At 40.7% G+C, this 13,408-nt stretch overlaps 1 protein-coding gene across 2 annotated transcripts; it reads left to right on the top strand.

The window, feature by feature from the left end:
• The first annotated feature begins 21 nt into the window (after positions 1–21).
• mtf1 (metal-regulatory transcription factor 1) lies at positions 22–13,090 on the top strand. Of its 2 annotated transcripts, XM_084557058.1 has the most exons (11): positions 22–112; positions 1,452–1,980; positions 4,435–4,673; positions 5,603–5,734; positions 5,935–6,008; positions 6,858–6,991; positions 7,600–7,677; positions 7,869–7,971; positions 8,064–8,707; positions 9,046–9,115; positions 9,558–13,090. In XM_084557058.1, exons 2-11 carry the CDS (start codon positions 1,516–1,518, stop codon positions 10,025–10,027), a joined length of 2,409 nt encoding a protein of 802 aa, XP_084413184.1. In that variant the 5' UTR covers positions 22–112; positions 1,452–1,515; the 3' UTR covers positions 10,028–13,090. The 2 variants fall into 2 exon arrangements, with proteins under 2 accessions (XP_084413184.1, XP_084413185.1); XM_084557059.1 differs by lacking the exon at positions 22–112 and having other exon boundaries at positions 1,210–1,980.
• The last annotated feature ends 318 nt before the right edge of the window (positions 13,091–13,408 follow it).

Below are 13,408 nucleotides of genomic sequence, written 5' to 3' on the forward strand. Positions count from 1 at the left end.
GTTATATTTAATTTCCCATAATTCAACACGGGGGTGTGACGTTCCTAGGGAGGGGATAGGAAGAAAGTGCTCAACATCTAAAGCATAGGTGTAAGGCTTAAATTAAACTAAGGTAAATATATTTTATTGTCATTTCGTCTCAGTCGATTAATTTGTACCTTAGCTTGTCAGCTTGTCACTGGTAACATGCAACTTGTTATCATTTTCGCAGGGAAGCTGGGTAATGTCAACTGTCGACAGCAAACGTTGATAGCTAGCTTGTTAGCTTAGCTATGAGCTAAATGATTGCTACCTAGCAAAGCTGTGTATGTGTAGAGAAATAGGTGGTAGTTGACTGAGCTAGCGTATGGCTAACTAGCGTCCATTTAGCTATCTGGGGCTCAGTATCTAAATATCAAAGTGCTAATGTTATGTTAACTATTGGAAATCAGTAGTCATATAACGTTGTGATGTGTTTAAAAAAAACTATACGTAAAACAAAGGACTAAAGGTTTAAAAGCCGTTGTATCAGCTAGCTAGGGACACGTCTTTGAGGCTAGTAACGATGTGATCGAGATGTACTCAGTAAAATATATAAGTAAAATAACCAGCGTCTAGTTACACAGTCCACACACAGCCGTTGTACGCTAACGTCCTCAGTACCGTGACATTAAGTAAAGACTACTGCGTTGTCAGTCAAAGTCGTTAACTTTGCAGCCTGTGGGTTTTTATGAAGCCACTCTGTGTTTGTAAACCGCGCATTACTGTAAAAGTCGGCTAGCCATGTCGAGCATGGAAAAGTTAACTGACACTGTCGTGCTAGTGTGACATCTTTCATACGCTACGCATGTCGTTTTATGAAGGTTAGCCTGAGGAGTTTTAATTGAGTGGAAATCATCAAGTTTGTCCGTTATTTAGCTTAATGCTGTTCCTTGATTTCTGTTATTGGAGGTAGAAAGTTCCAGATCTCGCTGTGGCTTCTCAAAACAGCTGTGTCGCAAGCGATGGTCGTTTTTAATGAGCTTTTCGTCCGTTTCTAGTTACTATCAGCTTTAGACTGATGTATAATCATTTAGTATACACAATGCCCCTTTGAAGAAATGGCTCGCATTTGAAGCCCTGTCCAAGCAGTGCTTGGTAAATATTCATGGCTGTCAGATCAGGCCCTCACTATGACAGCAAGGCCGTTAGGTCTGTAAATCATTGAAGCTGAGATACTTTATCTGCACAGCATGGCTTTTAATTTGAACGCTTGTCTGCAGTTATTTGGGACAGGTTCAGGTACTGGACACCGAAGAATAGTTTCTGGTTTTATAAACTGCATTTGAATGAATGTTTGACACGGCTTTTAATTTACTTTGGACTAGTATTTTTGTTGTTATTGAAATGTGCCATGGAAATGTCCCTTGATTAATAATTCCAATGCTGAGCAGAAGTAAAGACAGAAATAATTTAGCTCGTTTATTTTTCAGGGAGTAACTTTAACCGTGTGAGCGTGCAGGCCTCCTTGCCAAGGAAGGAGAGGCATCGGGGACCATGAGTGAGAATGGCCCTCATACGGAGGCGCCTATGTACTTTGAGGTGGAGGTGGATCCCCTGGGGCGGGATGACGAAGAAGAAGGCGTCAAGATCCACTTCGACAAAGATGACCTGATTGCTGAACCTTCATCGTCGTCTGGTCGGGTGTATGACCGCACCACAGTGCTCATTGAACGGGACCCAATTCGGCTGGATGAGGAGGGTGAAGAGGAGGGTCACTGTGGAGGGGATGAAGATGGAGTCACTTTCCTAACTGAAGGGGAGGGTGATGGAGATGAGGAGGAGGGCTCTCTGGCATTCATGACCGATCCGGATGGGATGTCCCAGGGTTACGTACACCACACGATTTCTCCAGACCAGATCCAGTTCACAATAAATCCTGGCTCCACCCCCATGCCACGCAACATAGAGGGGGCCACGCTGACGCTGCACTCTGAGTGCCCAGAGACCAAGCAGAGAGAGGTAAACCTAAATAAGTTTGTCCGTTTCAAACCGCACATACTGATGAAATGTGTGCAGTTTGCACATTGGGTTACCAAGTGCTCTAAGTCTGGCAAAGGTAGTACACAGCCATAGTTGGTTACTACTGAAGTAATTTCACACATTTGTTTGTAGAAACTCTTCCAATCATTCCACCTACATGCTCAACAGAACAGCAGATGGTTTCAAGATTTTTCTGAAGCGCATAATTGTCTTGCAGACTGCAAGATGTTTAATGTAGCAGTATACTGAGACTTATTTTCTTGCTCCTTCCTGGTAAAATTAAAAGCACAGTTGTAACTATGGTAATGTGGTTTACACAGGTTGATCTTTGTGGCGCATTTGGCTTAGACAGATGTTGGTAAAATTAAAGTTTAACGTAAAACCATCTGACAGAAAGCGTACACTTGTACAGTATTTCCATCAAGAAAAGCGTCACATCTAGTCAACGTGACTAACACATCCAAGATTACCTCAACATCTGGCTCTTTGTGCTTTACAAAATAAATCGGATTTCTAGCAGTTTGTCTAGAAGGACCAGAAACATATATAAGTTCTGCGTAAAATGTACCAATATGCTCTTGTTGATTTTAAGGTTCTTGTACAGCTAAACTTAATAGTGGTGGCATTATCTGGATGGGGTGTTGGAGTTAATGCAGTGTTATCCCCAGCACGGAAAGATTTCTGATCATATGTTCACTTCTGGTTTGATCAGTGAAAATGAAAGTAAGTATGGTTCATGGACCAATTTTTTAGGTGATGTCATACCAGTTTTTAAACATTGGGAAAATATGCATATTCTTAAGGATAGTAACATAAACATACTGGTTCTCCTTTATTGTGAATTTGTGCAGAATTTGTGACAATTGATAGCCTTTTGTCTGTAATAATAAAAAAAATGCACAGTTCAATTTACCACAAGGCTGCAAAAGGGTGCGGGAGTGTTCTGTGAACAGTGAGTCATAGGGAAATGACACGCAATTTTTGGTTATGTTTCACATCCCTTTTTAATGAGAATGAGTTGTTTGCATGAGACTGAGGGTGCAGAGAGCTTTCTTTGTAAAGTTGTGTGGTTGTAGGCCTTTGTTGGCCAAACACCAAAAAAACAACATCTGAAATAGGATTCTGTGTGAGAGAGTGAAAGGTTGCAGAGTAAGGTGCGGGAATCGCCCGGTATTATTTGATGTTATAGCTGTACGCTTTAAAAAAAAACAAAAAAACAAAAAAAAAAACTAATAATCTGGATGTAACTTCGGATTGTCTTGGCCACAGCTGTTGATGTATGCATTGGTCTCTTTTCATTGTCACCACATTACAATCTTGTTTATTAAGCAAATTACTAAGTTAATTACTAAGCCATTCACTTTATCCTAATGATGCCATCTTGCTGCTTTTTCAAATATTGTTTTAGATTATTTTGCACATAAAACTACTGTACAGAAGAAATAATTGTATTTTATCTTAGTGGTTGCACAAATAGCAACCAAGAGCAGCTGTTTTCATTGAATGTTCCATCCTCCTTATAAGCAGGTGTAAAATAGAAATCTAGTGATACTGTAGTAAACACTCTCACATAACCATTTAATGTGTGATGGACTGATTTTATCTGCCATGTATGTGGCGAAAACATACAATGCTCTCTCACAAAGCTTGAATTGATGGTGCGGAATAGAATCACGATGGTGTGGGAGATGAATGCGGTTCAGAGCCGTGAGCTTCAGCAGGTTTTCACAGTGGCTTTGCGTGGATATTTGGTTAACAAATTATTACTCCCACATACTAATAATCAAAACGAATGGATTCAGACTGCCGGACACGCATATTAGTCTGGAAGACTGTGAGCTTAATCAGCTGTGCATCACCTTTTTATTTGATGACGGCTAAGTTTGTTGTGTTATTAGGTGTCTGGATGCAAAATTGCATAAACATTGCGATGCTTTCACTGACATATCAGATATTTCAGTTGCCCTAAGAAAATCAGTAAGTTAATGCCAGCTGAGGAAGGGGATTCAGTTGTTAAGGAGGTCTTCCTCATGCTTCTACCTCCTGGCTTTGTGTTCAGTGCGTGATAACAGTTCTAAGAGAATGGGTGGCTTTCATTCACATTGCCCTAGGGTGTTTGTGTGAAAGGAGAGCAGGAGACTGCCACACTGCAGCGGTCATCGTTGCTGTGAAACAGAGTTGGGTGGTTTGCATTGCATGGGGGGTTTAGTCATCATTGCTGTCCTTTATGCTCACCCGCCTGCTGTAGTGACGGGTCGCTGAGTCATTGAGTTCAGGTCCTCTCTGAAAGGTCGCGCTGACTCAGACTGTCACTTCATTGTATGGCGATGCTGGTTATTTCCAAATGAACAAATTCTTTTCTCCTGACAGTTAAATGAATTTTCAAGGATTATTTCAGTTGAAATTATTTCACCACTGTTTTTCATTTTCCAGGTAAAGCGCTACCAGTGCATGTTTGAAGGCTGCACAAGAACATACAGTACGGCTGGAAACCTAAGGACACACCAGAAGACACACCGGGGCGAGTACACGTTTGTGTGTAATCAGCAGGGCTGTGGAAAGGCCTTTCTTACCTCTTACAGCCTCAAAATCCATGTCCGTGTTCACACAAAGGAGAAACCATTTGAGTGTGACGTGCAAGGCTGTGAAAAGGCCTTCAACACGCTGTACAGGTGAACCTTCACACATCTTTGTCATGTTTAATTTCACCTTATGTTACTGTTCTTACAGGACCATGGAAATTGAAAGGGGATCACTGTTATCACTGTAGGTTCTGTTTGCAGTATTTTATTTGTCAGACTTATGAGTGAGAACCCGTTGGGGTAAAGGTAAAGATGACTGACGATCATAACACATATATACATTTTTAAAGTGAGTGTCTAGCTTACAAAATAGGTGAATGTAATTGGAATATATAATTTTCTATTATCAGGATATTTTCATAATATTTTTTCTGAACACAGTTAATATTTACAAGTTAATTTCTTGTAACCTATAATTCTTAAATGCAAGAACACACAAAAAACGCAGAGTGAAACTAAACACTGTATTTTTCTGAGACTGGAACCCTATTTCAGATTTACAGAATTGAATTTATACTTAAAAGAAAAAATGTCCAGCTGTAAGGACTGACTGCAGGAGGGAGAAGGCAAAAATATGACATAGAAGAATCTTTATCTTAATGAAGTATGGCAACTCTGACAAATCACTAGAGCCACTCTAATAATTAAGAAAACAGTAGCAACCATTCTGTTCGATAGCCTCTGCTTTGTATTCCCAAACTTTGCTTTGACAACATGTGTCTTGGTGGAGCTCTCTATCAAGTGATCAGATGCTCTTCCTGAAAGCAACCGGCCCCTGTCACAAATGAATGGACAATCTTTAATCTGTAATAATATTACTCCCTTCTCCTCCTATACTGTCACCACTGAGGTTGTGCATTAACTTTGTTCTTAATATGGTCATAACTGTCGTTTTCAAAATGCTTTATAAAGTATTCCACAGATTAAGGGCAACAAGAATCAACACATGCCTTTCAATGCCATTGTGTTTCCTTTACTTCTCTCTGAAAGTCTCCTGTCTCCCTTGATTGTTCCTGCAGACTAAAAGCACACCAGAGACTTCACACAGGAAAGACGTTCAACTGTGAATCGGAGGGATGCACAAAGTACTTTACCACTCTCAGCGACCTGAGGAAGCACATTCGCACACACACAGGGGAGAAGCCTTTCCGGTTAGCATTTCAAATATTGTTTAAACAGGTTTAATCTACTCCTTTTTGAAGAATTGGAAGAATTACTAATCAATACTCTTAAGTCTGTTTAAATACTATCCTGTCTTATCTTATACAATTATCTTGTATTTCTTCGTATTTAAACAGTGGCAGCTGTGCATGGTATTGCTGTGGATAATTTTCTCTGTCTCTGTCCTCAGGTGTGATCATGATGGATGTGGCAAAGCCTTTGCTGCAAGTCATCACCTGAAAACACATGCTCGGACACACACAGGTACATATTATTGGTTTGTTTTCTATGACCCTAATTTAGTTCAACAAGCTCATTGTTATGTTTCAGCTTTCCCTGATTTGCATTTGCTTTGTTGCCATTGCCTCCCACGCACAGTTTGTTTGAATGGCCCAACCTGTTTTTTTTCATACATTCCAAAACATTTGATATCATTCCGTAATTTCTATGTTTTCCTTTCAAATGTTGCTGCAGAAATGTAATCAGAGGAGCAATGGTAGAAAAGGTATTGTATTGACAGAACTAGTTACTTGTCTAACTGGAAGTTCCCAGCTGGACAGCTGAGACCAAGCTCTTTGCTTAAACGTTTGTATTCTTATTCAAAGGCCAGCTGCTGAACACATGGACTACTGCTCATGTCATTCTTTTATTTGCATTTCTTTTAGGGCTTCAGGCCATCCTACATTTTCATGAACTATGTCAAGCTCCGTTTAAGGGAGAATTGACCTTTTCTTATAATGTGTACTAGGACTGTGTGATATATTGAAGAATAAGAAGTTTTATTGTCATTGTCCGGTGAAAAACAATGAAATACAGTTGAATTAAATGGGTCATATAATGAATTAAATTTGAGTTTTATTTATCCCATATGAAAGAAGTAACATGACAAGATTTTATATTATTTAGTTGTTTTAAGCAGCTTACCATTATTTCTTGTGACAGAACTGAGATGTGCCAGTGACTCAAGGAAACGTCACTGCAACACACCACAATTTTGTTGTAAATTGAAGGTTTTCTATTTAACACCAGGCTGAGGCTTTTGCTTAACAGCTATAGTTGCCATACAGTCAAATAGTTGAAGACTGCAATAGCTCATTGTTACTTGTTTTGTAGGAGAGAAGCCATTCAACTGTCCCAGTGACGGCTGTGAGAAGACCTTTAGCAGTCAGTACAGTTTGAAGAGTCACATCCGGGGCCACGACAAAGGACAGCCCTTTACCGTCACCCTCACCCATCCGCTCTCTGAAGTAAGTCACAGCACATTCTTAAGCCTAAATGCAGAGTAGCCACGTAGTGTGGTTCTACTTCACAAGGGCTTTTGTAATATTGGTTTAATAAATTTCTGCAATAATTGCATATATCTTGCAAATCAGTTATGGTTTAATCTGTCCAGTGTGCTCCTCCAGAGCTATAACGTAGGCCCACTTCAGGTCACGTATTATCAAATTACTTTTTTTAATCAGTTCAAACCGTATCACACAATCAACCGACATCTATTACTGTTTTTGTGGCATTTCCTTTTGTGGGGAAGGAGCCGCTCTGTGAATTACCCGACACTATTTTGCAGTACCACCCTTTATTCATCCTGTTAAGTGGACTATTGTGATTGGTTTAAAGGAATACGAACAAAGCAGACTATTTTTTCACTTGTTCTAGAATGATAATGAATAATAATGTGCAGACCGACCTTTCTCCATCTCTACACAGTGGTGTAGTGGTGTCTAGTAGCTTACCTTTTATAATTAACTGATTTTTACATTAACATGGGTAGGGTTTGCATCCCCACGTGCCCTACAACACTTGATCCTATAGCAGTTGCAAGTTTAATTAGGACCTATTCACCTCTAATTTACAGGATGCAAATCACTCACTGTGCCTCAGTGACTTGAGCCTCATCTCTACTGACTCGGAGCTACGAGAGAACATCCATAATGTAAGTTTGACCTTTGTTGCACGTTAGGCAAAGAGAAAGTCAGTTGGAGATGTACAGATCAACAGTAAAGATACCAAACACCGCAGTGTAATTTGGTATATTCACTGTAATAGAAATTAGTTTTCTGTGAGAAATAACTGAATGCATTTAATAAATCTTTGTTGTTGTTGTTTATTTTAACTTGATAACAGGCTCAAAATTTGGACCTCAGCAACGTGACCCCTGTGAAAATCTTTGAACTCATGTTCCAGAGTCCAGAAAATAGTGTCAGCCAAGATGATGCCCATCCTAATGGTGAGGACATGGTATTTTAAATCTGTCAGTTGTCAATTGTATTGAATGTTTTTGTTCTGATAGAGGTGTTTGTTTTATTTTTTCCCCCTCAGAGAGCCTTGCTGAACGCTTCAGTCTAGAGACCTCTACCCAACCAGGAGTGACTGATGGCTCGTCTCTCATCTCTTTCTCTATCAATCCTACCTCCTCATCTACCTGTTCCCACACCACCGCAATCCTGGAGGCTTCTTCTGAGACCACTCAGAGGTCTTCTACTCGGGCCTCCATCTGTGCCTCTGTCACAGCTACTGTCACTTCCACCCAGCCTACCCCTTTCATACAGATCTCAGATGCTCCTCAAGCTTCTGTCCAAGCACTGAACCATGTCACCCCCCAGCCCTATGTGGCACTTCAACCCACATTCTTACCCACGGATAGTGCTACCTGTACAACTCCTCTGGCGCCACCCAACTCTGCTCCTCCACCAGTGTCTCCTGCACTGACCAGCGCAACACCAGTCCCTGCAGCTGGTGTAGTCGCAGCTACCACAACAGATGCTCTGGCAGCTGTCGCTCAACCTGTGCCTTTGGCCAACAACCCTGTCCCCAACTCTGGCCCTGGTGTGGCTACCACTCCTGCCACCATCACTATAGCGCCCACCCAGAACCTGCTGCAGCCCAGCCTGGTCATGTCTGACCAGAACCTGCAGTGGATCCTCAGCAGCGCTGCCAACAGCCAGCAGAACCCAGATCAAGCAGTGAGTACTGCTTCCACATAGTGTTTGCGCAAAACAATCCTCAATTTGAACTTGTCTTGATTCTGTGATTCATTCTTCCGCTTAAAAGCACATCCCTCCATGCATGAAATAAGGGATAGCTTTTATTTTCTGTTCCGTTTGTTGATGTGAAGGGACTAACTAGCAAAAGGCTTGGCTATAATATATTAAGAAAAACTATAGCTTCTTGAGATGTAGTCATCCTTGGCTTTCTATTTACATACCACCAGCCACATCACTTTAATATAATAGCAAATTCTGGTGTAAATTAACCTGCATCTCCAGCTTTTATATTTAACCTGTTCGATGTTTGTTCACAGTCACATCAAGGAGGTCCGAAAGTGGAAAAGGTCTTCTTCACTACAGCCATACCAGTGGGAGGAAACGCTGGTAAGCTCATGCGTAGTGAATTATTTTATGTCGTTGTCTTATGGACAGTGACCAATAGACTCTAATGAAATCATACATTTATTTATCTATCTAGTGGAGTACTTAGCTTTAACTGGACTAATTAAGTAGTGGATTGGGGAATTGATTCTTACCTGCTGTAAGATGCTAATACTGTGCTTTAATTTTACAAATGTACAAATATTTTAATAAATTCACAATCCCAAAACTGTTTCATGTATAATGATGTAAAACAGAGGAAAGGGACAAATTACTAAAGGAAACTCTCTCCATCACATTCTGTGCTTAATCACTGAGATGTGGTGTTACAATTTGTCATCTTTGCAGTCAATGGATGAACGCAAACTTCTTCTAAGCAGTTAGTGATGTCTCACCTCTTGGATTGGCCTTTGAGGCTTTGTCTTAAATTGTGTTTCCGTTTCAGGCAACTCGGTCCAACAGATTGGCCTCAGCCTGCCAGTCATCATCATCAAACAGGAGGAATCCTGCCAGTGCCAGTGTGCCTGCAGGGACTCTGCTAAAGAGAAGAGTGCAAAGAGTGCCTCCTCCATCATTTCAACCCCAGCACCGCAACAGCCCTCAGAGCCTCCTCCCCCGTCGCTACCAGAGCCTCCACATCAACCCCCCCCTTCACCTTCCTCATGCTGCCTCCCCAAGTCTTCCTCCAACGTGGGTGAGGTGAGCCTGGAGGCCCCCTCTTCTTCCTCCTCCACAGCTCAGACTTTCTCCACGATAGAGAGCAGCACTGCCACCAACCCGCCCTCGTCTGATGGGTTAGCAACCATGGACGTCTCAGACTTCCTCTCCCTGCAGAGCCCTGAGACAGCTGCCAACATCGAGGCTCTGCTGCTGGTCGCAGATGACTTCAGCATGGCCACTGATGGCAATCCTTAGAAGAGCTGCCTTCTGAGTCTGGCACCATGTGTTTGTCTGTTGCACCCACTCATCCACAAGCATCGATTCCACCCACACCTCCAGTCACTCTCCAAAGTCATGCCTCTTCTTTTGCTCTATATATAGTGGTGTGTGCATCAAACCTCTATCTTCTGTGTTGAGTCACTTTGCAGTAGTTGAGTTGTGAGCAACAGGATTAGTTGCTTATTGAGATTTAGCAGCATTAACGCAAATTTAGTGCAGGGAAAAGGCAGTTGATCCTTTGTTAAAACATAAACTGTATATAATAATCCTTGAGATACCCACTTTGAATTGACTCAATGAAACAAGTGAGTGTTGTCTAAGCACTGATAACTTAAGAGTTCCATTGTCCTGGCTTGAAGGTCACACACCTGTGCCAGAAAACAAAACTTGTCTGTATATCCTTGTACTGTACTACAGGTCCTAACTAATGCTTAATGCTGGTATGCAACTGACCAGAATGCACTGTATATTAGAGGAATTTGCTTTAATTTGAATCAAGCATTGCTCCCAGCGAGAATTTAAAGGGGTCAGCCACACAGCCCCTCATATTACTGGCTGTCATGTGACATGAAGTGATTTCCTCAGTATTTTTGTTTTCATGGAAACTAGTTTAGTCCACAAAATGTGATGATTATTTTCTACTTGTTTTATTTTGACAGCTATTTACGAATTGAAAAATGAACCTGTGATCACATTGCCTGTCTCTTAAAAGACATTGAGTTAATACATCAATAAGTTGCCTATAACTTAAACTAACTTAAATTTGTAAATGTTAATTTATTTAAATGCTTGATTATTTCATTATACTGGTAATACTATTATCCTCGAGATAGCAAAAAGAAAATTCTATTTTTAATTTATTCCAATCACTTGTTGTATTTTGAGTTGCTTGTTACTGAAATGCTTTCCTTTTAACGTAATGGGTATTGCTGAAAGCAAGTTTGGGAAAAGCGTCTATAATAGACTGCACAGTGAAGCCAGTTATCCTGGATCTGCTCGTTTGGAAATATTGGCCACAGTTTAACAGTAAGGAACTACTGTCAACATCCCATGTGTTTTTAGGGTTGTGACCCTCTCAGGGATGCATCAAGTCATAACTATCCTGGTTCCCTTAATTAATTTGTCACTCAGACATGCGTTTTCCTTACCAGACGGCCCACACTTGCAGTAGCCCTGCGTTTTGCTGCACTCTTCCCTGTTTATTGCACACTAACTCATAAAGTGAGTAATTTGACAGCTCCTTAGCTGAGATGCGGCACCACTACAGACTTTTTTGTATACAACTGCTGTAAAGTAGCATTTAAAAGATGGTGTCTTGGCGACAGTGTAAATATAGTACAATTTAGTGTAAACATCTTTGAGAAACCTGTAGATTATTCTAGAATTTGTATTTTTGTATAGACTTTTGAATTACTAATTTTCAGAGTTCGGAGCTAATGTATTGCCTGTCCTTGCATTCTTCCCCTCTGTCACATTTATGCAGAAGAGTTTTTTTTTTTTTTTTTTGCTTGTTTTGTTGAATAGTTCTACAAGCAGCTGGGCCTCCTGTACAGTCGCCATAGTAACAAAATATATGTAACACCCGCTCAGAATAATTTAACAGTATTGTTTCTCGTGGGACACAATGCAATGATGACAGAGCAAAGACATAATGACGTGTACATTTGAGAGCTCCTCTGAGTCTGAGGGCCTCCTTGCCTTGACGTCCGCTTCAAGCACTGACATGTCAACACGCTCCTCTTCGCTGGCTCAAGCCAACAGTTGAGGCAAAAGCATCGAGACAGAAAGGCTTATGGTTTTCCTTTTTTTTCCAGAAGTCTTTAATGGATATACAACATGCTACAGCTTAAACATGTAATCAAGTACATAAGCTTATGTCATTCTGCATTTTAATTCCAGTGGTTGTAGGATCAAACCGAACGGACAAGTGTTTCATTTACATGTGACTTAGTTTTAATTTGGTCCTTTTGTGCCATAATTTAGATAAGGGAGCTTGCCTTTGAGTCAGAGGTGTCAAAATGGTAGATGTGTTGCTGAAGGCCCCAGTCACACATTCTATGATTAAAATAATTCCATGTATGCAGTCTCAGACATTTGTGATGTTTAGATCTGAAGTTGACTCCATTGGATTACAATAAGTCACCAAAACATTACTGCCAGGAGTCGAACACATTTCATTCATGCATACTGTCAATGAACACAACTATGCAATTTTAAGTGTGGCATTCACGAGGTTATTTCTGCCCCCTTTCAGAAGTGGGAAAAGTTTCCAGTGCATCCATATTAAGCATGCTTCTTGAACTCCAGTTTGTTGCATTTCATGTTTTTGCATTGACGTGGTGTGAATCTGGACTGCGCTGTGCATCCATCGAGTACTGATCCCATGAGCGTTGCACCATAGCTATCCTCTAACAAGCCTCCGAGGTGACTGACTTAAAACCAACTGGATTTGCGTGAGGGAGTATTTGAATGGTTCTGTTTTAAGAATTGTTTTGGTCAAACGTGCGCAGCTTTTGTTTTTTTTCTCTCAAAGACTTTATATATGTGAATGTTTATTTGGACTCACTCCATTTATGTGATCATCTCAAGCCTTTCACGTCCTTAGATTTGACATGTGGATTATATGTCAGCTTTCATCTTCAGTGAAACTAACTGCTGCCAATATTTGTTTTAATCATTTCGCAGAGGATTTTTGAGCCAGGTTTGTCCCGTGTCCGACGTTTACCTGAAATAAGCAAATCATCAATGGGGACGTTTGCTTGGAAGCAGATTGTTTGACCACAAATAATAATGCCTGATTCCAAATTCTTAACACAAGAGGTTTTCAAAATGGGCAATATTCTTTACCCAAACAGAAGAAACCATATGCTTCTAAAGGAATGTCTGGACACCCAAAGAGTGAGGAAACATTTAAGGATTTGTATTTTTAAAAGAATGTATAATGTGAAAATGTTTGCTTATGCTTGTTTCGTATAAAGTATTAAGATAAATAACTTTCTGAATTGAGAGCAATATACTAATAAAACCTTATCCACATCACTGAAATGTTGTGTGTGATCAGAGAAGTTTTGAAATAACTCAGTGGGATTTATTTATTTATTTATTGCATGCAATATATAGATTGCTCCTCTTCTCATCACTTCTGTGGTGGCAAGGCCACATCCTGGAGGGATTTCGCCTGAAAGACAACCATGGTTAACTTTGGAAAGCTCAAATATGTTGCAACAGAGGATGCAGGCAGAGAAGCTCACCACTAGAACATCACTCAGGTCCCTCAGGTCACTCAGGACTCTTCGGCACAGAGTCATCCTCTCAGACAGGGTCATCAGTCTCCCCTCGATGTGGTCCACCTCCTGT

The sequence above is a fragment of the Chelon labrosus genome, assembly GCF_963514085.1.
Source record: "Chelon labrosus genome assembly, chromosome: 12".
In the NCBI taxonomy this organism is placed as follows: domain Eukaryota; kingdom Metazoa; phylum Chordata; class Actinopteri; order Mugiliformes; family Mugilidae; genus Chelon; species Chelon labrosus.